The following is a 23,852-nucleotide window of genomic DNA, read 5'->3' on the forward strand; positions in this document are numbered from 1 at the left end:
ATGTAGATCTCCACATCATAATATTCAAAACCATTAATTAATTTTTTTTTGAAATTCCTTTTTTATTGTTGTTCAATAAATTTTTGACTTTTTTTTTTTTTTTTTGGCAAAAGACCTTGTCCTCCTATCATAGAGGAATTGAGGCCAATTCCAGCTGGCCACCAAGACAGCCATCTTGTCTCATGTATGCTCATCTCTTAATAAAAAACATGCTTTTGTCATTTGTCTTTTGTCTGACTTACCTTGCCAACGTCTCTTGGGAAAGGTTGTCTCTGATTCTCTGGAATCAAAATGGGAGACACCACAATGGACCTCTTTTGTCTTGGGACAGGAGAAGTTCTTGCAAATTTAAATATATCCTAAAAGAGAAAAAACATAATCAATTGACCCCACGGAGAGGATACATCTGCGCTGTGAGATATGGCTGCTTTGTTGTGAAGGCATACGGCTGTTTGGACATTGTTAATTTTATTCTATCAAACCTCATTAGCGTTAGCAAGTACATCCTTAGAATTATACTAAAGCTGACATTGTGATTCACAATGACTATCATTAAGCTATTTAATCCCATTTTCTGAATCATTCTATTCACACTGTCAGTCTTGATTTATACATCTTTTAGTACCATGTATTCCCGCTCTGCTCTTTATCTGCCAGCTGAGGGGATTGCTCACCTGGCCATGAACCCACAGTGCTCACTGGGTGTAAAAGCGGCTCTCCGTGGGGCGAACTGCAAGGTCCTCACACTCCCAAATGAACAGGGATGGAGGAGCAATCACAACGTTCCAAACTGTCAGGCATTATGGAGATTTGTTGTTGATGTTTTCTCAAGGATCGTTTGGTATTATTATCAGAAGGAGAACTGTTCTAATGCACCCCCCACTCAGGGCGTCCCAGCCTTCAGACACGGGGACCTCACTGTCAGGATGTCTGCCCTATCTATTTTAACTAAATAAATGTGTGCAAGAGCCCCTTTATAACAGTATTTAAAATAAAGGGCCAGTATTGATGTTTATGAAATGTAGGAAAATATAAAAATTACTGGAGACCAAATGATGGTATTAAATTTGAGCTAGAAACTCCAGAAAAAAAAGTGCCGCTTTCGAAAAAGGAGATAAGAAAGGGCTAGAGGGGTGCTAATGTGCTGTTAGCACCAAACTGAGACTTTCTCCTTGATCTGATCAGAGGACTGAAAAAGAACTGAAAATAGAGTATCATTTTCAACATATAAACTAATCTTATTTACTGCCACATACTAAAATTATCTTATGTATCATCAAAAGTAAGCACCTCAAACTTTTACAACTGGTTCCTATCAAAATCATGTGGCAAATATTTAAATATCATCACTGACAAACATGTCCCATAAAAGTAAGTGTATGCACACACATATATCACATATATATACATGTATACAAATATGGAAACATATGCATCTATACATACAAGTATTATAGTTTTAAAAGAAAATCTACATACGTCAAACAGAAAACAAGATAAGGAAAGCCTATGGAAACCCCTATAAATAATCTTCCTCTTGATTTTGCTGGGAGTATAAAGTGATGGTACAGCGGTAGAAAGTCATTGGGTGATATTTATCTATTGAGAACCTTACAAATGCACATGTCCCTTCACTCTGTAATTTCACTCCTAGGAATAAACACAAATAGTATTAAATTCAAAAGAAGAATAAAACTGTACACAGAAAGATGTTTAATGAGACATTACTTATAAAGGGCAAAAATGGCAGACGACCTAAATGTCCCGCCATAGGACAAGGTTAAACTGGGCCCATAAAAGTAAGAGATGGAGATACTTTTATGCACTTTTGAATAAGATGATTGTGAAGATCATGTTCTAACTACAGTATCATCATTTGACTTGCTGCCACCATCATCAGCACTCACTACTATTATAGCCACAATTTATAAAGTTGTGTTGGGCAATGTGCTAGTTACTTTCCACATATCTGCAATAAACTTCCCAAGTAAATCTAAGCCTTCCTCAACCAATGAGGGATATCAAGTTCCCAGTGGTTATGTTACTTGCTCCAGCTCACCTAGCCAGCAGAGAGAATACATAAAATAAAATGTGTAGGAAAATATAGAATGCCATACTGGATACCAATTTTATATAAACTATATTGAGCATTGAAAAATACTATTTGAAATCCCAGTGAGTCCAAATAAAACATTGTTTGGTCTCTAGAAGGACCAAAGTATCAATATTCAAGCAAAGACAGAGAACTAGGGTGTATGACTAGAAAAGACAGTGAGAAGAAAGAATAAGAAGGGTTAAAACAAATAACAATAATAACTCAACTAACAACAACAGAATGTATATAGCCCAAGCCTACCAAGCCAAAACCAGCAGAGAGAGAGTATGGAACAGACAATGAGAAGACAATGAAAACACAGGGTGGATTATATTCATAAACCACTGACACGTAACATCTATGAAGATTCTATTGGTTTATTAGGGAATGAGAAAAGAACAGAAAATATGTAAAATATGTGCAATATATGAAACTTATTTACAATAAAAAAAGTCTTGAGGCTCAGATGAGAGACTGTCTGGGGAAGCACTCAGGAAAGATTTAAAACCCTACGCAAATGTAAAAGATTGGTGATTCAGCTCTGTAACAGAGCAAACATAGGTTTTAGTTCATTATGACAATATATGTGTAAATGTATCTAAAGTAATGAAAAGCATGCTGTATTATCAATAGCAAAATTTCCACTGTTTGTAGTAAAAAGCTTGTTTGTGTTTGCAAGCCTTTTGCCCTCCCAAGAGCCCAGGGTGGTCAGCTCCCTGAGTCCCCATCCCTACTTCTGGGGTGTGCCCAGCGCACCAGCTGGCCAAGCCTGAAGCTGCCAGGCCACTTCTGTGACTCTCACAGCATCCCAGAAGCTTGGCAACAAGCACAATTGTGTCAGCTCCTGGGTCTACCATGTCTAAGAATAGAAAAAGGAGGCTCAGAGTCTCAGAATGGGAAATAGACTCTGGGCGGGAGGGATGCAGGGGGTGGGGGGTGCGGTGACGGCTATAGCGACGCCTGCACGTGCTTGAGACTCTCTGAGCCCAGGGCGCCCTTTCTCCCCTGGCTTTTACCTTTTGCCTTACAATGGCAGGAACTGCAGTAAATATTTGTCTTTGACTGTGTGTCTATTTCTGTGGCTCTCTTTCTGCCTTTGTCTGTGATTTATGTCTAAATCTATAACTATGAGTTTGTTGACAATGTGTACCTGCATATTTGCTGTTGCATCCACCTTTGAGTGGATCTATGCTGCTGAGTTTTTCTGTGTGCTCCGAAGCCATGTGCTTCTTTCTATGTAACTGGGACCATTTAGAAGCCATAACATCTGATTTGGGCGACAATCATATACTCTATGCATATCTAAGCACATGTGTTTAACCACGTTTATCCTAAACTCTGTTTGCGTGTTTCTATCTGTCAACCCTTTGTGTGAAGCCTCTGAATGCACCAGACTGTGGCCATAACCTCAAGGAAAGAAAAGACAGAAGCAGTGGGGATAAAAAAAAATTGGTGACCAATTATAGATGGAGATGAAATAGGGTGTGGGAAAGAGCAGAACGTAAGAGCAAAGCTGAGGCTGCGTTAGGACTCACTGCTTTCTGGTATTGTCATTACCAAGAAAGTTGTCAAAGAGGGGAAAAAGACGTTTGGGGCACAGATTCAAGATAGTATAGACTTGTTGACTTTGAGGGGCTAGTGCATATCCAGCAGGGACTTCTACAGGGTATATAATAAAGATTTGTTTTCAGAGGGTGAATCAGGAAAAATGTCACAGTCACTGATATATAAGAGGAGAGCTGGATGTGATGGAAAAGCTGACACTTTGATTATGTGACGATGGAACAGGGAGGAACTTGACCATTCATTGGGTTTCTAAAAGGCCAGCAAAAGCCACAGAAAAGTTCGTTGGCAAAAAAGAGAAACTACAGAAGGACTAACAGATGAGAATTTCAAGAAGGAAAGAGTTCATGGCCGTGTTACACAGCGCAGATGTCCTTTCCAACAAGCAAATACTCTGACGGGGCTTTGGGCTTGATGATGAACAGGCAATCGACGATTTAGGGAAGAGCAGCTTCAACTGTGTACGGGGGGAATGTCAGAGGAACTAATGGGAAGTGGGGAGTTGGGTACAGAAGGAAAGGAAAAAAATTGGAAATAGTTTGCTAGTTAAAGGGGAGACCAGGCAGGGTGGTGGGCTTGAGGAGGAAGGGGTCAGAGGAAGGAAGCTGTAGCTGAGAGAAGACGCAGCCTGAGATGAATGCCCAGAGGAGGTGGGGAGGGAGTAGATCAGCCCCACAGCCAGCCTGAGAAAGCAGAACGAAATCCACTTTCCTTGAGGAGGACAGAGAGAGGTTTAAGGGGAATCTCTCATCTGCAAAGGAGGACCACTTGCTGTGCTTTTGGTTATCAGAATGAAATGAGAACTTGTGCGTGGAGGTGGCCTGAGCTCCCCAAAGAACAGCAAGAAAGTGAAGGATGGGTCCTAGCGATGCCAGAATAGCAGAGGTATAGAAGACAAGCCACTCAGTCCCCTTTAAGAGTGAGTGATTCAGTTGTGGGTGGCCAAAGGCCAGATCTTAAAGGGGTATACCTAGACATGCAGCCACCTAAAGATGTCCAGATTCACTAGATGCATGCACACTGATGTCAAAATTGTCTCTCATCAAACACAAACACTCAGCACAAGTGAATGTGCACGTGCGCACCCGCACACATGAGGAACAGACAGAGGAGAGTGTGCAACTGGCCCGCGCCTCCCTCGGACCCACCCTACTATACCCTGCGGTCACTGGGCAATGACCCATCAGCGGCTTTGAACCTAGAACAGCCTGAGGCCTGCGGCAGCCTCATCCAATCTTGCAGAGGTCAAGGGGACAGAACTGTGTTCTCAGGGAGGGTCGCTCTGCTGGCTTTTATTACAGGAGAGTTGTCACCCTTACACAAACATCCCTGTCTCCTGCAAGCTAACAGGAGCCTTCATCTTTCTGTCATAGTGTATTTGGGATTACAATTTCATTTGCTTTCCTCCCTGTTTCTCAATCTCAGGAGAGACTGGCAGCACATGGAGAGCAAAGTTCATGATACCCGGGGTGAGGGGGATGTCTCATCACACAGCCCCAAGGAGCACTTCAGACATACAGGGGTGACCCCTGCAACCATGAGGGTGAGGGCGGGGCCCACGGGAAAGAGGAAGGCAGAGAGAATGAAAAATGTGAAAGTGGGAGAAGGAAAGGATTCATGTTCTTTCACTCATTCATTTCTTCAAAAACTATCTGCTGGGAGTGCTTCTAGGCATCTGGGGTAGCACAGTGCTCAACAGACACAAGTCCCCAGCTCTCAGGGAGTTCACAGTCTCGAAGGAGGAGAAGACAATGAGCACAGAAAGAGTAACGCATGGTCCAGGAGTACAAACAGGGAGGGGACCGAAGGTGCACAGAGGAGTGTCTGCGGACACTTCAGGTAGGAGGCACCTCAGGGGCCGAGCACTGGGAGCAAAGCGGACACAGGCCAGCGCCCTGGAAGGGGAATTCAGATCCCAGATGGCCAGCTGTGTCGACCACAAAGAGCACTCTAGCTTCTACTGGGCATGAGATGTGAATCGGGGGTGGGGTGGGGGTGGTTTAGGCTGAGGAATGACATGAGCCCACTTACAATAACATTTTTATATCATGCTGGTTGCCGTGTGGAGAATAGATGGGAGGCAAAAGTGAGGGCGTGTTTATTTGTTGGGTTTCTTCCTTCCCCCACCCCTGTCTTCACAAGGCACTGAGGCTCCCTCCTAGAATGCAAATCTGACCATTTGATTTTTGGGAAATAAAAGAGTTAGGGTCAACTTTCCCTGCCTGAGTCACTCTACCCTTTTTACTTCCCACAATATTTTAATGCATATTTAGGTATAATTCATATCACTAAATGCACCCACGTTGAAGTGTGTATTGCTGTGATTATCGAGAAACTTACAGAATTGTGCAACTGTCCCCACAAACTAATTTTAGAAGATTCGCACTGTCTCTGAAAGAAACTTCATGCCCACGTGCAGTCACTTTTGCATTCGAAGCCCCAGCTGCTGGCGCCCATGAATCTGCTTTCTGCCGGTACACGTCTGCCTTCTCTGGGCATTTCATAAAACAGAACCACCTTTTGTTTCCATAGGATTTTTACGAACTCTGGCTCTATTTCCAAGCTGATGTGAAGATCGAGAGGCAGAAAAGGATGCGGCTGACATCCAGTGGCTGCGAAGGGGTGTAAAGGCCCGGCCTCCAGATGGGTCCATCCTCATGGAGCATCCAGAGTCCCCGCTGTCCCGAGTGGCTGAGCCCCCGTTGTAACTGCAGTCAGTTACCCCTCAGCCAACATCCTCTACTGCCCCTCCTGCTGCCCTTCTTTCCGTGAGGGTATGGCTGCCAAGATCGCCCCCGCCCCCGCCCCCGCCCCAGTCCTCCTGCTCCGATAAACCTCCTTCAAATATATCTCTAAGTCACAAGGTTTGTTCACATGGAACCCATTTACAACACCCATCAAGGCAAAGTGCCCAGAATAGAGATTCTCTGAGTAGGGGCCCCAGAAGAGAAGGCGGATGGAAAGGCTGGGGCCAGGCGGGCGTCCTGCGGCTGAGGCCGTGCCCCCCCCCCCCCCCGGTCTTGGCAGCCACTGCGCACTCCCACCACGTCCAGCTGGGGGCTTCGAAGCCTTCCAGCTAGCCGCCCCAAGAAAGCGGTGAGATTTGGGAGGAATCGCCCTGCTTTCTTCACACTAGACACAAACCACAAAACAGCCTGGACCTGTCTTGCCATACCCGCCAGGAGGCATTTATGAGCCAAATTCAAACAGATGAGATGGGACCAGAGAACTCGTTTGTCTTCCTCCCCACCCTCCTCGTTTCTGTCTTTTCATCAGGTAATACATGAGAGGGGAAAAAAAGCAACTTTATAAAAAATCACGACCCTCTGCCTTTGTTTTCTCTCCTACTTTCACAACTTTAGGGTGAAATTATGAGCTAAGAGAAGATATTTTCACCAGAAAAAGCATTGCAGAAACTGGAAGTGCAGCCAACCTGGCCCAGTTGTGGTCAGTCTTGTAGATCATGGTACCGAGGCTGGATGTGCTGCCAGGCAGCCGGGAACCTCTGTTAGTTTCATGCAAAGGCGTGATGTTGAATTCCATGTCCAGTTGAAGGATCCTGAGAATTATGTCCTTTGAAGAGTCTGAAGCTTGTGTTCCAGATTTCAGTTCCAAGTCACATAGCCTATTCCTTTCTCATCTTCCCACTCCTAAGACTTACTTGGTACCCTGATCTTGGACTCAAGTCTACCATAAGAAATACTGTCATTTACTGAGTAGTTATTAGGTATCAACCATCGTCTACGCACATTGTAATAGTATCTCATTTAATCCACCCAACGATTGGCAGGTAGAACCACCATGGATGTTTTCCTGAGGTTCAAAGATATAAAAGATTCATCCAAAGTCACTTAGCTCTTAAGGGAGAGATGGGAACTGAGGCATCTGTGACCCCAGTACCTCTGCTCCAAGCACGATGCTATTTACCTCCCCAGGGCTGTTGCTGGCAACCACATTTACAATGAGGTCTGACAGCTCCTTAGCCCTGAGTACCGAAATGTAACTGAAGAACCACAACCCTAAGGTAGGCAGAGAGAAGTAGCAAATCTCAATCCGCTGCTGGTTAAAAGGAGCAGCTACCACTTATACTGCAGGGCGACAACTTAATTGTCTGCAAATTCCTGCCAATGAATGGAACTGCAGAAATCAATCTCCAATTTATTCCATTCTTATAGCTAATCTCAGGTGCTGAAAGCTGCTAGAAGGGTTCTGTGCCATTCAGTTCAAATTTTGTATGCGATCAAATGCTCCATTCAGCCTGTTTGGCTGTACCTGAGGCGAGATTTAAAGTTTGCTTTATTACCTCCTGGGGCTGAAGTTTGCCTACTTAAGGAAGAAATAGTTAACAAACACCAAATTTTCAGCAGCAAATTCAGGAGACTGGAGAGCCAAGATATTAAGCTTGCTTCATTTCCAGCTGTCTATTTTCCCAGTATTCTGGAGGCCAAATGTCAGTTGAGCTGAGTCATTTGCTGTAGGTTTACTGGACGGAGCTGTGCTGAAAATAAAATAGGGCGATGCGGAAATTGTCTGTCAGTCCCACATGCCATCTCCACGTGTGAAAGCAGGTGTTATTAGTATGAAAGCAGGTGTTATGGAGCTAATTTTAAAAGAGGGGCAGGGGGGAGATGAGGCTGGTGAATTCATAGGGTGGAGGAAGTCAGTCTGCGATTATAATTATGCCACACATTTGTAAGGGCTGCTGGTACGCAGCTGGAAAGAATGGGTGCAAACTCCTGTGCCCTAGACTCCCCATACAGCCTTGCTTTTCTAGAAGTGATTGAGGTGAAACAGCTGCAGCTGGTAAAAGCTATGGGAACTGTCAGCAATAAAGTAAGGCCATCCCCTCCCCACGGGATTTACAGCTTCAAACCAGCACACATCAGCTCGATAAAACATCGTGACCGACTTCACCTAATGGTAACCCCTAGCCTTATGATACGTTCACTGTAACGCATTACCATGCTAAATGACACACCGCGTACTGCCATCATGGAGAACAGAAGGCTCGTGTACAAACACAAAATGGCCCACAGAGCCCCTCTAAGAGACCTCCACCCCTTTGGGAAGACCCCCTAATTGAAGGCCCTACCCCCAATTAAATGAACCTCAATAAAGGAAGCAAATTCTGCTAGAGGGAGGCCACTCTGCCTGTGCAGTGGCCCACGCTCTGTCTCACTGCTTTGCTAACAAACTCACCTTCACTCTAAACTCTATGCTGCTCCATCTTTGAATTCTTTCCTGCATGAAGTCAAGAACTCGCAGTGGGCCTCAGTGAGTCATGGACCCTTGGGTCCCCAGATCCCCAGAAGTCCTGCATCATAATCACCAGTGATATCAGAAACAATTTCTCCAATATTGAAAGTCATCAATAGGGACTTTGGGGATGGTCACTCTGAAAACAAGCAACCTCACAATGGAAGGTCCAATAGCGGAGCATCTGAATGGCTAACATAGAGGAAGTAATAAATTCCCAGTGTAATGGATATGACAGTCATTTCTGTTATGTATGTTTAGGGTGAAGAAGACATGCCTTTGGTCAAATGAGTGGAGAAAAGAGGTTCATGAAGGAGTTTGCAATTTGAGTGGTGACTGTGGAAGTTCTCTGCCCAGCAGCTGGAGAAATCTTTTAAAACACCCTGTCCCCCTCCATAACGCCACATTTGCTTCCCCTAGTCAAAAGATGAAGCCTTCAATGTTACCAAGCCCGGGGAGGTCTGGCCGGAGGGGTTGGCAATGACACCTCTGATCTCGGCTGCCCTCGTTGTCCTCCTGGCTCTGCTTCCGCTGTGGGAGCCCCCTCAGAATTCTCGGGCTGCAAATGCTTAGCTGAGGGCTTTTCACCTAGAAGTCCCTTCTTCATCCCTCCCCTCTGGTGCCTGGTTGGCCCCCCATCCATCCTAATACCAGCTCGAGTGCCATTTCTAGAGCTCTGTCTCTTCTGCTGTGGGGGTTTGCCAGCTGCCTGCCCTGTGTATCCCTAATCTCAGCTTCTGATTACACATTCATTTGGTGTCATTATTTTATCGATTTCTGGCACAGGCTACTGCCCTAGTCTTCCCAGTCTTTCTGCTTTGCCGCTGTGTCCCCTGGTGCCTAACGCAAGGTCAGGCATATAGCAAGAAGTATTTTAAATATATTATTAAATAAAAATAAAACCTATTAAATGAATGTAGGGCTCTTGTAAGAATTAAGGTAATCCAGGCAATGGGCTTAGCATAGTGCCTGGTTCAGTGTACTCGCTCTGTGGTTGTATCTAATAATGAAGTAAACAGGATGTCCATGATTTCACTTTGATTTCCTCCCCAGTAGAGAAATAGCTTGTGTAATAATACAACTGCCACACCCAGTTTGGGTTCTTCCGTCGCAAGGTGCTCAGTGCTTTGTGAAGTAACTGAATCTATAGAAATTTTTTTAGAAAAGTCATCCTGTAAACAAAACTTTCACAACTGAAGGCTTTTCTGAAAGAAAGGGTTTATTGAACCATCTATTAGCCAAAAAAGGACCGGGCTCTGGGGCATGAAGTCTAATCCACCAGCAGCGGCAGGAGGTGGAGAAAGCAACATGTCCACTGTCCAAGAGTCTATGTGCACATTTTGTTTGGGGGAAGAAAGATGTAAGTTGTTTTGAAATAATTTACATTGACTACAGACAAGAGGGGCAGGGAAAGGGGAAGCAGGGACCGTCCTGTGATAGGCGCACAGTCTGCAGGCAAGCAGTGCTTACTACTTTTGATTGGTTACAGGCAACAGTCCTGAATGTTCATGTGCATGCAGGATGCGGTGGCCTAGAGGTCAGCTTACAGATGCCTGGAGGTCAATTCAAAGCTCCAACATACACTCCAGAATGTGGGCCGTCTTTGGTCAGTTGGCTCACAGCTACCAACTGGCTAACTATTCCTGTCTCTCTCTCTCACTCTCCAGCTATAATTTAATTTAGAACATCTCAGAATTTTTCTCTTGTCAGCCCCTTGCACCACTCATGGAAGACCCTTGTTTTCTGGAAGAAACGACAATTGAGCTAAGACCTGAAGACCAAGTGGAATTCATCCAGGTAAGAGGAAGCGAGGAGAAAAATTTCAGGTCTGGGCAACAGCATGTGCGACAAGGTACAGAGGCAGAAGTTGGCCGAAGACCAGATGCCTGATGAAAGGAGAGGAGAAGCCAGCCCTTCTCCATCCACACAGGGTTGTTCTGAATCCTCAGGACCATGAGGAGCCACTGAACGGTTTTAAGCAAAAGACTGGGATCTGATCCTGCCTTTGACCTTACCCTATGGGAGCTAAGGAGCCATCCTCAGAGAACACATTTTCTTAAGTAAGCTTTCTTTCTTGCTAGTTGTTACTCTCATTTAAAAAGTTGAATTTAAAAATAAAACCACCGACCCCACATACATATTCTATCACTTGCTCTAAAATGTCAGCTTCCCCATGTTTGAACTGCTAGTTAAAAAATAAAACAAAGGCATACACTTTGAAAGAAAATTTATGAAGCCACTCTTCTGAGATGCAATTGCCTCTGAAACATTTCATGAATCCAGCAGAAGCAGTAACAACACAAATCAGGACTTGCTAGTTTCACTGGAGGTGAAAAATATTTTAAACATACTTAGATTCTTTAGTTAGAGGCCTATTCAACCACGTGTGATGGTGATGGGAATATAATGGATACAATTTCCCTCTATCTGCTCTAGCATTGATAAAATATTCATGTTAAATAGCTACTTCTGAGCACCTGGAGGCATCTTGCAGAGTTTTACAGATGGGCTTGTTTTTGTAATACACACATGCATTCCCACCTCACCCACCATATTAATTTGAGTATGTAGTCTAGATGTGTGAGCACGTATCCCAGATCCCAGGATTTCTGGTCTGCCTGAGTTCATGAATGTGTGATTGGCCACTGCAGAAAGCCCCCATTAGGAAACTCACATGTAGAAAGAACAATTCTTTCCAATTCAGCGGGTATTTATTGGGTGCTTTCCCTGAACTTTCCCCATGGAAGTTTCATAATAAATGACACCTGACTATTCTGCTGGTGCCTCAAATCAAATTGAGAATCCTGTCCTTCCCGGCCACTCCTGCCAAAATCCTCTGTGTTTCCTGCCTCCCTTTTCTCAGCTGTTGAAGGCCTGGACACTTACATCCTATACTCGACTGGTATTGTTTCGACCACACTGCATTCCCAAGTGGCTGCCAAATCCTATGGACTCCCCCTGGGGGATTTTCCCGGGCACCCACACCTTCCTTCTCTAGTATAACATCGGCGACTACGGCCATCGCATTTCCTCTGCTCTAACGTGGCCCACCTGTGGGTCCTTCATGACGCCCTGTTTCCTTTTATACATGAGCCCTCTGGATAGTAGAATCACAACAGCCAGAATCTCAACATTCTTAGTCTGGGCTTCCCAGTTGTGGGCGCTGACATAAGGATTTGAGAGCAAGCAGTATTTTAATATATTTTCCACAGTTTCCATAATGAATCTATTCTATTTAGAATCAGAAAAAAAAATGAATTATTTTAGTTACAACACTGTATCAGACATACAGAGTTATATTTCAGTGCCGATCTTCTTAGGTTTTAATATATTTTTTATTTAAGTCAAAATTAAAGAATGTAAACAATTTTGTATATTGCTTTTTGAACCTAATGATAAATGCCAAGCTTTCTTTCCTCCTGTGTCACAAATTCTGTAAATATAATTTTAGTAGCTCCATAATACATCATGTGGCTGTATCAACACATATTTGACCATTCCCTTGTTGATTCACTCATATGTTTAGGTGTTTCTAATTATTTGTTGTTACAAATAAAATATCATTGTATGTAAACTTTTATTTATTTACTTGTTGGTTTTTCTCTAATAAGGACAGCTTAGAATGAACTAGTAAAAGTGAGATTACTAGGTAAGATTATGAATGTTTTAAAGGATCTGTGAAACTGCCAAACCACCAATCAGCACTGGAAGCAGATTTGACCTTGCATGGCAGGGCATTTCCAAGTGGTGCCAGCATATTTCTTTGTCCACAATTCTTATAGCTCCAACTAAATTGTTCTTGCCCAACATGCCATGCTCTGCCATGATTTTTTGCCTTAATTTGTGCTGTCCCTCGAACTAGATAGTCTTCTTCCCTCACTCACCTCTAATCTCCTCTACCTCCCTGACAATACGCAGACACACACACATGTGCACACACAAGTGCCTATTATACATTATGTGGACCATCTCCAACTCAGGTTAGATGGTGGTTTCTGGATAGTTTCTATTAAATTCAGGTTTCTTCTGCCAAGTCCTATTAGCATGCAAATGCAAGCTTTATTCCTTAAACTTTAATAAATATTATCTATTTAATAAATATTTATCTGTTTAATAAATGCTATCTAAATAGGAAAGCTGATAGTATCTCTTTTCTTCTTTTTTTCAAAGGAGTTTCTGAATTTCCCATTCCATAAGGTGACCTCAGAGAAGAGAAAAAAACTTGCATTTTTACTTAACACAGAATGCATTTAATCATCAGATTGGATGGGCCACCCAGTCACTTCTCCCTTGCAACTGATTTGCCTCATTAACGGGAAGAAGACAGAGCTGGCCGTGGGCACGCATGGCACTCCACCCCGCAACGAGGCTTGACCTCCCTGGGCCCGGCTCAAGGGGAGAGGCGATGACGATGAATGTCACCGGGCTGTCCTAGAAGGGACTCAGAGAATAACAGCGTATGACTTTATCCAATAGAAAAACAGGTGCTTCTTTATTTTTATATTTTTAATCTATGGAAAACCCAGCTGCTCCAGCAGGACCTTGGAGCAGTGATTCAGGGAAAGGAGGGTCCCAAATTGAGCCTCCCCAACAACAGGGGGGAAACCAACCCTCCCCTTACGGATGTCGCATTCCTGCCTCAAGCACAGTAACAGAGGGAGGGACCCCAATTAGTGTCCTGGTATTTAAGCAAAGGAAATGCTCATTACCCGGACTTATTCTCTGGATTTGGTCTATTTTTTGAGATCCTTGTTCCTCCCACTTTTATCTTCTTGCTTTGTTTTGGCCATTCACTTCTTGATATTATGGCTGCAAACTGTAAAATTAGAAAGCTATTTCCCATACTGGCCACCAAAGTCAATGGCCTCCTTTGTCTAACCAGTTTTTAAATATCCTTTATGATTAAAATTTGAGATTATTTTGCTTAGGGAGTTATTCTCAATATTTAACCTAAATTATCCTCTTTTTTTCTCCTCTGTCAATTTCTTCTCTTTCATTGAAGCTTCTCCCCAACCTCCAGTACTATTCCTCCTCCTCTTTTGTTAAAGACATTTTAATTAAGACACCAGGGTTATGTTAACCTACTTAAGCAACCATCTCCCTTTTATGTAGCTCTCTTCAGTGAAGTCCCGAATCAGCAAAGTGCCTTTCATCAGCCTGTTCCTTGTCTCTCTCCTCCCTTTGTTCTGTGCTTTTTTGTTGGATTACAGATCCTCACATTTTAATTCACCCCAACTGCTATTACACAGTTTAAATTAATAAATTTATCTTCACAATGATGCATGCAAGTCGCATGTCTCCCATGTCATTGATTACTGTGGCCTTTGAAGATTCAAAGGTGTGTCAGATCTACCAGTAAAAAGGGAAAAAAACACATTTGATATTCTCCTACATCCAAGGTTTCCCTGGGCCCAGTAGCTTTGATGTAGGGTGGTAAAACAACAGCTGCTTAAAAAAGAGGAGATCATGTTCTAACTATTCAATTGCCATGTGACACTCATTCTTCCTTCAAAGACTGAAGGTTCAGGCTCCTTTTTCAAAGTCAAGATTGACAAATACAACAACTATTTGATAATGGAGCTCAGAAAGTCTATTATGGGACCAAGGGAAATGTGTTAGCATCCCAGCTATGCTGTGAACTTGCCCCACAGGAAGGGAGCCACTTCACTTGTTTCCAACTTCTCCACATTAAATCCTCAAGCATTTTACAAGTGAAAACATGTCTTTGAAAATCAATGAATTGTAGATGCCAAGAGAGAACATTTTCTGAATACTTACTATGGGTGAGACACTAAGTCTTATGAATACCTTTCTCCTTTAATACTCATATACTCTTTGTGATGTAAGTACTATTATACTTCCATGCTGCAGATGAGAAAGTTGAGGACCAGGAAAGTTAAACACCTCCTCAAGGACATATTTTGGGTGAGTAGAGAGGTAAAAATTTAAACACAGATCATTTTACTTGGAGGCTGGACTACCTCTTGCCTTCTGTGTGTTATCTTTGCACATTAAAATTTTAATTACTAAAATAATTTCATTCAGCATCTTTCCCAATCATATATGTATCACATTTACCCTTTATCTGACCTACAAATGCCATCTTTAAAATACAGCTTGTACTTTTACTTCAGCAAAGTCTTTCCTGATCTCAATATCCAAAATTTCATGGGATCCCCCAACACTTCCTATCTCTTTTCTGTTTTATTTCTATCTATACCACTGTTACCATGAAACATGTCACATATTTTACTTATTTGTATTATCTTTTGTTTGTACCCCCCAACCCCCATACCAATACATGAAATCCATGAGGCAGGGATTTGATTTTTACTTTCTTAATTACTGTTCTAACTCTAATAAACCAGAACAGTCCTTGGCACATGGTAAGTGCTCAACAACGGATTGAGTAATGATGAATTAATCTAGTTGAGAAGGTAAAATGAGCCTATGTGGAGTAATATAATCTACTGAGATGCTAAGTTGTGCTAACTGGCTGTTAGCAGAAACAGAGATTGTGCCTGAATAAACTGATTAGGATGGTGGGCTGTATGTTAACTTGGTTTTGCAGGACACTTAAGGTTTGGATGGACAGAGTAGGAACTCCCAGGTAGAAAACAACAGAGATAATACCAGCATATTACACTTACTGAATGTTTACCACAAGCCAGGCACTATTCTAAACACTTTACAGATGGATCATTTTATTTGGTCCTCAAAACAGCATTTTGCTAAGTACTAGTATTAACCTTATGATGCAGATGAGGAAGCCAGGCATAAGGGGGTTAAGTAATTTGCAAAGAACAGACCAAAGTTATAGAAACATAAGGTTTGGAATAGTGACAATGTAGGTCATTATGCAAGGATTACAAGAGAAGTAAGTCATACATGTAGCTCCTAGAAGAATCTCACTATATGATCCTATCATTATCAGTGTAATAGGTAGGCCAGAGATTAAAGCTAGAATTTCGCTGTTATTTCCTTTCCTGCTTATGTTGCCTGGGCTGATATATGAGTTCAGACATGTTTGCGAACTCCTTCCCTTTCACCTGCAGAAGTTGTCATTTTTGTTGAACACACAGTGACACCAGTGAGTAGGAGCTCAATAATTTACTATAGTGGCCAGCTAGAAGTCTGGTCTCTAAGATTAGGGTTGTTCACTGTTTGAAGGAACAGCAACGTCTACGCCAGAGGCAGAAAATCAGACAGGAGACCATTGCCCTGAAAGCAGCATCCTCTATGTCTGAAAAGCAGCTTTATCTTCCCTTTTTAACATGAAATATTTGTAACACAAGTACTCTCTAGGTCTGCCCGTATGTTTCTATTGGTATACCTGTCATTTGCTGTAAAAGGAAGTTTACAATAGTGGTTGAAGGCATGACTGTTAATTTGACAATGTTTAAATCTCCACTCTGCCACTTATTAACTATGCGCTAAAATTATCCAACAATTCTGTGCCATAGTTTTAAATACACAAAATGGATATTATAATAGTACCTATGTCATAGGAGTGCTATACGTATGAAATGTGTGTATGTGTATGTACATACCCAAGCAAACATATAGTGCTCTTCAAGTGTTAGTTTTTACTTTTCTTTAGGGTACATTCTATAGTGATCTTTCTCTTTTACCTGAAGAGATAGTACTGGGCTCAAGGAAGCAACTATCAGTTTCAATTAATCTATGCAGGCTCACATTTATTTTTCCTCTGCTCCCAGTGCTCACATCTTATCTGTTTCCATGCTCTCTTGATTCACCCCTCAGAATGTTTTTTTATCATAATCAAAATGCTTCAAACCAGTAATAAAAATAAAATCTTAAGTGTAGCCAGGGGAAAAAAAGACATTAGAAAAAGAGAAAATAAGATAAGGATGACAGAAGATGTCTTGTCATGAACAGGCGAGTCAGAAGACCGTGGATCAAATCTTTAAAATGCTCAAAGGAAAAAAAAAAGCCAATACAGAATTCTAAACCCAGTGAAAATATCTCCCCAAATTGAAGGTCAATACTTTTTCAGATATTCAAAAGGTAAAAGAATTCACCACTGGCAGAACAGCACCATGGAAATGTTAAATAGTCCTTCAGCTGGATAGAATATGATATTGAAAGGAAGTATGAATCTACATAAAGCAATAAAGAGCCTAAGAAATGGAGGCTATGTGGAAAAATATGACTTTTTTATTTTTAAACATGACTTGAAAAGGTAATTGTTTGTTTAAAGCAGACATAATAGCAACGTATTGTGCAATCTATTTACAGCATAAGATGAAGTAAAATGTGTAACAGTGATACTGCAAAGCTGGGAAAGGGGAAAATAGAAGTACACTCTTTTAAGATACTTATATGTGAAGTGCCATAACATTGTTTTAAGGGAAATTGTGATAAGTTAAAGATATATACTATATATCCCAATGCAACCACTAAAATGGCCAAACGAAGAATGTTTCTTGAGGCAATGCTCTTCGGTTCAGCCCCAGATACCACCTGCTACCGCTGGGCACAGTGTCGGTGCCACTTCTCGCCTGGACTGTCCCAGGGGCCCTCTAACTTGCTTCCTTTCTTGCCCTACAGTCTCATCCTTCTTCAGTCAACACAGATATGCTTCTCCACTAGACATTCTGAAATACTAACTATCAAATGTCACCTTTACGGTGGTACTGAACAGGTACTCAAAATCAGCGAATATTTGTTGAAAGAAGGAATGGACAAGTAAACTCTTATTCTTTTCTGCCTGTAGTGTGGTCTACTCTCTCTCTCTCTCTCGGCCTGACATTCAAGGCCCTCAAAAATTGGAGCTCAGACAACTTTCCTAATTTCCTTTCTCTATTGGAATCATCGGCTTTAGATCAAATGCTACTGCATGTTGTTTGCCAAACAAGTTTCTGCTCTCCTGCTTTTGTATCTTACCCCCTAGCATCCATATTACCCAGGATGTCCTTCCTGCTTAAATTACAAAGAGAGCCAACTCCTCTCAGAGGTCTTTCTTAATCATCTCAGTCAAGTGAGTTGTGGAATTTAGGAAGTAAGTTATCATTCAGGCAAGCAGACTGTCCTAGCAATTAAGTCAAAAAATTCTTTGGTCTTTCAGCTTGTAAAGACTTATTTGTTTTTAAAAGAAGAGTAATGCTGTATATGGCAGTAACATCATAACCTTGAACTCTATTAGGTCTTTTTGAGGTGTACAAAAGGTTAAACTCAGAAGAAAAAAATCAGCATTGTAATAGATTAGAGGCAATTACAGATTGTTAAATTGCCAAGAATTGTATATTCTCATGACATCAACTTAATTGGATCTTGGTCTGCGTGTATATATGTGCAGGAATATTACATGTCTGTTAGACTCATGCTTCTTTTTAATGATAAAAACAAGGGTAACTGAATCTCCCATCTGTATGTTACCATCATATTTTTTTGAGAAAAACTGAGGGTTAGGGAAGTTAAATGATTTGTCCAAGGCACACAGAGAACCAGTGACAAGTGAAGATGTATTGATTTGAGTCTATATCAATATTTCTCTAGAGGTACACTCAATCTTGATGTTATTCAAAGAAAAAGATTAAGTTTTTTTTTTTTTATTTTCAAAGGTGTTCAGAGGATTTTTGAAAGGAGACTTGAAAATACTTCAGCAGAGCCCTGACTTTCAAAGGCATGGGCAATTTTTTCTTTCAAGTAAAACTCAGATATTAAGAATGCTGGTACAAAATGTCATCATTTTCAAGGGAAAAGTTAACAGTAGTCTGGAATCTATGCTTGTGGTTGATCAGAAATAAAACAGAAAATATCACACATGATTAGCACAATATCATATACATAGGCAACCTCACTGGGCCCCTCCCAACCCGTAACTGTGCTCAGTCCAAAGGAATTAAACTCAAATTGGCTGACTCTGCATTAACACATGCCTGTAAAGCACAGACTCTCATATTAAGGATTTAAATTGGGCTTCAGCAGAGACTCTCAGTCCTGAAATTGAAATCATGAGTTGTGATGGCAATAAAATGCTCATGAAATGTGGTCATAGCCCAGGGATAATTTTTCTGTAATTGCACTTTCATTTCTGTGATCGGTCCTTTAGCTATGGTACAGAGAGAATGCTTTCTATCTCCTATTACAGGAGGAGTTGGATAACTTCCTCAAGAATAGGGGAATCGGCCAACTATGCAGGTCCTGCTGAAGATCCCTGCCCAAGACTTCTCTCTGGGATGTTGTTTGGTCTCCTGTTTGGTTTCTGGGCTGCTCTCAGAGAGACTTGTGGACCCATATTACAACTGATGCTGCTTGTACTGATTCCCATGTTGCTGGTCAGAAATCAGCATATTAAAGGAACCATGGCGTTTCCTCAGAACAAATCCATGTGCATCGAACTGGAGAAATTTATGTCATAGCATCCGTTATTCCAACAATGTAATAAGTGTTGGAGAAGACAGAAACTTAGTAGGGAATTAGGAGGAAAGACAACAAGAAGTTCATCTCACAGGAATAGGCAAGGTGAAATGGCTTATTTATTATTTTTTTATCCTCACCTGAAGACATGCTTATTGATTTTAGAGAGAAGGGCAGAGAGGGAGAGAGAGAGGAAGAGACACATCAATGTGAGATGTGCACCTAGACCGAGGACCAAACCTACAACCTAGGCATGCGCCCTGACAGGGAATCGAATCCATGACCTTTCGGTTAATGGAACAATATTCCAACCAACTGAGTCACAATGACCAGGATGATGGTTTATTTTTTAGATTGAGGTTGAATAAGTCCAAAAATTTCCAGTAGAATTAAGTGAGCAATATTAAGGAGGAAGAGAAAAGTAAATTACTTTTGTAACCATCCTCATTCTCATATTTCCATTAGTAGATACCAACCATAGTGCATTCTTTCATCAACTCAGAGAATTATTTAGCTTCTGTACAAAGCATGGGCAAAAACACTATTAGCATTTATTGCATAATTTAAGCAGTTCTGCAAAACTTTCAGATTTTCACTCATAGTTACTGAGTCATGTTATACTTAAGAAAAGTGGATTTACTAGATCTGCAATCTCGTAAGAGAGATTTGCTGAGTGAGTTAGATAAAGTTAGCTCTCAAATCTCTGAGTGTGTTTGGAAAAAGCTGAATGTACCTGAATTTCCAGTAACTCAAAATACACAGTGAAAACAAAATTGAACAGCTAAAGAGAGGTACAAGAATTTTACTTTTAAAGTGACAGAGAAGAAAAGTAGTAATAAAAGAAGAAAGAAAAAAAGAGTAACAAAGGAAGACAGATGAAGCCTGTTTAAGCCTTCTATTGATTGGCACTATTTTATTATATAAGTATGGTGCTCAAAAGAAACTAGGGCTGACAGGTTAATGAACTCTAGTTAGAAATTTCCAGATGAAGCTGAGAATGGCATTAGCAACGCCTTGTCCTAATGATCTGAAACCTTGCCTTGCAAAAACCTCTTGATCATTACAAGGGAGCCCACATTATCTACATTGACCATAACCATCCATCAAATGCTAGACAAAGGTTGTGCAAATCAACATGGAGGAAATGGGAAGGGTTTCACTCAAACCAGCATGCACTTGAAATAGAAGACCTAGATTCAAGTCTCTGCTCCATGTTTAATAATTAAGTGATTTTGAATAAGTCTTTCAAAACTTTCTGAGCCTAAGATCAGCTTCTATAAAAATGGAAATAATAATGTCTATCTTGACAGATTATAATAAAGATTGAATGTGCCATGAGGTATAGATTACCAGTCAAAGTTCTTTTACTTCACAGGATGATGTCATATGGATGAAAATTTAGAGATTCCTTTACACCAGGGAGTCGTAATTCTAGCATTAACTGGTGGCCATGAAACCATATCCAGATTCTTTGGACCTTCCAAATTATTTTTGAAATTAATTTGTTAACTCATAGATATGATGAATACATTTATTCTCAAAAGGCTTAAGAAACACTGTTTTAAACTCTTTGGAATAAAGATCTCTTTCCTTTGTCTAGACTGTTTCTGACTTTATAGTTCCTTATAATTTCATAAATTATTTTTTAAACAAGTATTTTTACACACCTACCATGTGCCATGCACTATTCTAGATGGTGGGCAAACAGCAGTGAACCAAACAGACCAAAACACTTGAAAATAAACTAATATTCTATTCCATCTATTCTTCAGAATAACTTCATGTGTTAAGGTATTAATACCTAAACTGCATATTTAGATAAAAGCAGGGATAGAAACTTGTTCAAGGGCAATCCCTTGAACAAGAATCCCTTAGTGGCCAAGCTGAGCATCGGGGCCTGGTTTGAGACAATTTAGCTTCCTGTTAGGGCTCATCCCAATAACCCCCAGGAATGAATGCAGCCATAAGAGGCTGGAATTAAAATCAGAATTATCCAATGTGCCTGGTATAAAACATGTTTAGAGTGTCTTTTTTTTTTAAGATTTTCACAAAAAATGGCATTACCATACTGATTTGGCCCCTGGGCTTTTCAAACTATATTGAAGGGGAGAAAATGCTCCCCCTACTGTTGGCTAAAAATTTACCCAAAGGAAATAATTCAGCTTAGGGCAGAGAATTATCAAATGTTCATGGAGCATCGCTTCTCTGATAGAAGGTGAAAAAGAAGGAAGTAGGGAGAGAGAGGAGGAGGTAGAAAATGGAAATGAAGAAGAGAAGGAAAGGAAAGAGGGAAGAAAGGAAGGAACAAAGAAGAAAATCATTGAAATGTTCCACAAAAGAGAACTGTTTGATTTTTACAAATATTGTTGCATGTCAGCTGGAAGAAATACTTTGCAGCCTTTGAACAGGAAGATCGTGCAACACAGAAAATGTTCATCATATAATAAGTGAAAAATTACAGTACATATTAGTTATATACTGTGTGTATATATGTGCAATATATTTGGATGACAAACCGAAGGAAATGTTCACAGAGTATTTTGCAGGGGGATTGTGAATGATTTTTTATCAAAATGGTTTTAATGGTGTTATAGATTTTATACCACAAAAGCATAAAAAGTATATGTCCCAGATTTGTTTTTGTTATTCTGTGCTGTAACGAATGTTGAAGTCTGGCCTGAAAACCAAGTGTGCTTTGAAAATAAAGGGTCTCCAATTATTGTTCAAAGTTTGAATCACCAGCTTGTGCAGTGGGAACAGAGAGGCTAGGAAGCCTTTGATTCAGTCTGACAAAGTTACTGGAAGTGAAGAGTCTGCACCAGGAATGTTGCCACCTTTTCTCACCTGAACTTGAGAAGGGAAAAGAAAAAAGTCTTAGCATCTCTACCCAGGGTGTTTCTTGGATGGTCTGAACCACAAGATATGTTGTGGGCTGGGCTGGGGGCAAGGAGAAGCTGAAATCATGGAAAAGAGGGAGCTAGAAAGAGAGAAGAGGAGACTGGTAAATGGGGAAGCCTTTTATGGGGTCTCAAGTCCATGTGGGGTGATCTCCATTTTTGTCCATGTCCAAGCTTGCCTTCTTAAACCCTGGCCTTTAAATTTGAGCACCCACACTTGATTCATGTTTCTAGCATTCAATCTGAGGGGTCTTAGAGGGACCTGGCTGGTTCACTGGTACCTTGCCACTCATACCATGGTCCTCAGAGCATCTCCTGGGAGCTCTTTAGACATACTGAGCCCTAGGCCTCAACCCAGAGGCATGGACTCAGAACCTGCATTTTCACAAGATCCCAGGTGACTTGTATGCACATTAAAGTTTGAGCTGCTCTCCTCTAAATATTAATTCCTGAAGCCTTCAACTCTGTTTGTGTTTACTCAGATCCCACCTCCTATTTCCAGCCTTTAGAACAAAGTCATGGGATTGAAGTGCATGGCAAAGAAGCCGTTACACCATATCACATGATGTCTCTAGTCTGCAGTATATTCTAAAAATCAAGAATGCGCCCTACAGGCCATTTCCCTCTGCGCTGTGAACTCCTTCTCCTACCTCCAGGGCAGGGGCCAGTCCAGGTTCCTGTGGCAGCAGCACAACTTGGAACCATGTAGTCACACTTGGTCAGCCAAAGTGACGGAGAGGGTGAGTGTGACTAAGACCCCCGGAGCCCATAAGGTACATGCAGAACAGCCTGGAATGTGAGCTCTGTGTTGGCAGAAAGGCTTTTGAGCACCTGCTGTGCCTGGGTGGACAGAACAGTGCCTGCCATACAGGAGGTGCTTAATGAGCAATGATTATGTGATATAGCCATGACATTAATTATGCAATGGAACACATCTTAATAAAGTAAAATTTATGAAGGACTGAAAGGCTATGTGCTAATGATTGGATATAGGATATGGTGTTAGTGGGCTGGAACTGACCCTTGGCTCTGCCTTAGTTTGCAGACCTGGAGAATGGGGTTAAATATCCACCAGACTGCTGTGATATTTAACCAAATGTATATCTAGATCTAAATCTATAGAGGTGGAAAGAATTCTGTAAAGCTCTAAGCCAAGGGTTAGCAAATTTTATCTATATGGTATAAAACAGTAAATGTTTTTGATTTTCAAGTTTTTGTTTTAACTATTCAACTCTGCCTTTGTATCAAAGCAGCCATAGAAAATAAATCAATAAATGGGCATTCTGTGTTCCAATAAAACTTTATTGATAAAATTAGGCAGTGGGCCATACTTGTTTGGCCTGTGGGCTGTATTTGGTTAATCCCTGTTCTAATCTGCTATGTACATGCGTAATCATTACCCATCAGCTTCTAAATGTTAGCAAGAAACTTGTTATAGAGCTCACTAATGTATTTGAAATATTTTCTAATCTATAAAATTTTAAAATATTAGATGAGCACATATAAAAGTGCTTTAAACATGTTGAATTACGGAGAGTGCCACACTTCTTTAGAGAAGCTCTGATTATATAAGGCATTTAAAACTTTATTATCACAATAATTCCAGGAAGTAGGTAATAATATCTTTACTTTTTAAGACAGGGGCCTAGCCTCAGAGG

General features: G+C 41.3%; 1 protein-coding gene across 3 annotated transcripts in view; it reads right to left on the reverse strand.

The window, feature by feature from the left end:
* The window catches only part of CDH13 (cadherin 13), a 983,248-nt gene that overhangs the window by 561,751 nt on the left and 397,645 nt on the right, over positions 1–23,852 (reverse strand). For all 3 annotated transcript variants that reach the window (XM_054579129.1, XM_054579128.1, XM_054579130.1), the window contains one exon: positions 243–359. In XM_054579129.1, the coding sequence (XP_054435104.1) occupies positions 243–359 (117 nt within the window). The remainder of the gene's footprint in view (positions 1–242; positions 360–23,852) is intronic.

This window comes from Pteronotus mesoamericanus, unplaced genomic scaffold, assembly GCF_021234165.1.
Source record: "Pteronotus mesoamericanus isolate MK-2021 breed Mesoamerican mustached bat unplaced genomic scaffold, CSHL_Meso_final contig_52, whole genome shotgun sequence".
Taxonomy (NCBI): Eukaryota; Metazoa; Chordata; class Mammalia; order Chiroptera; family Mormoopidae; genus Pteronotus; species Pteronotus mesoamericanus.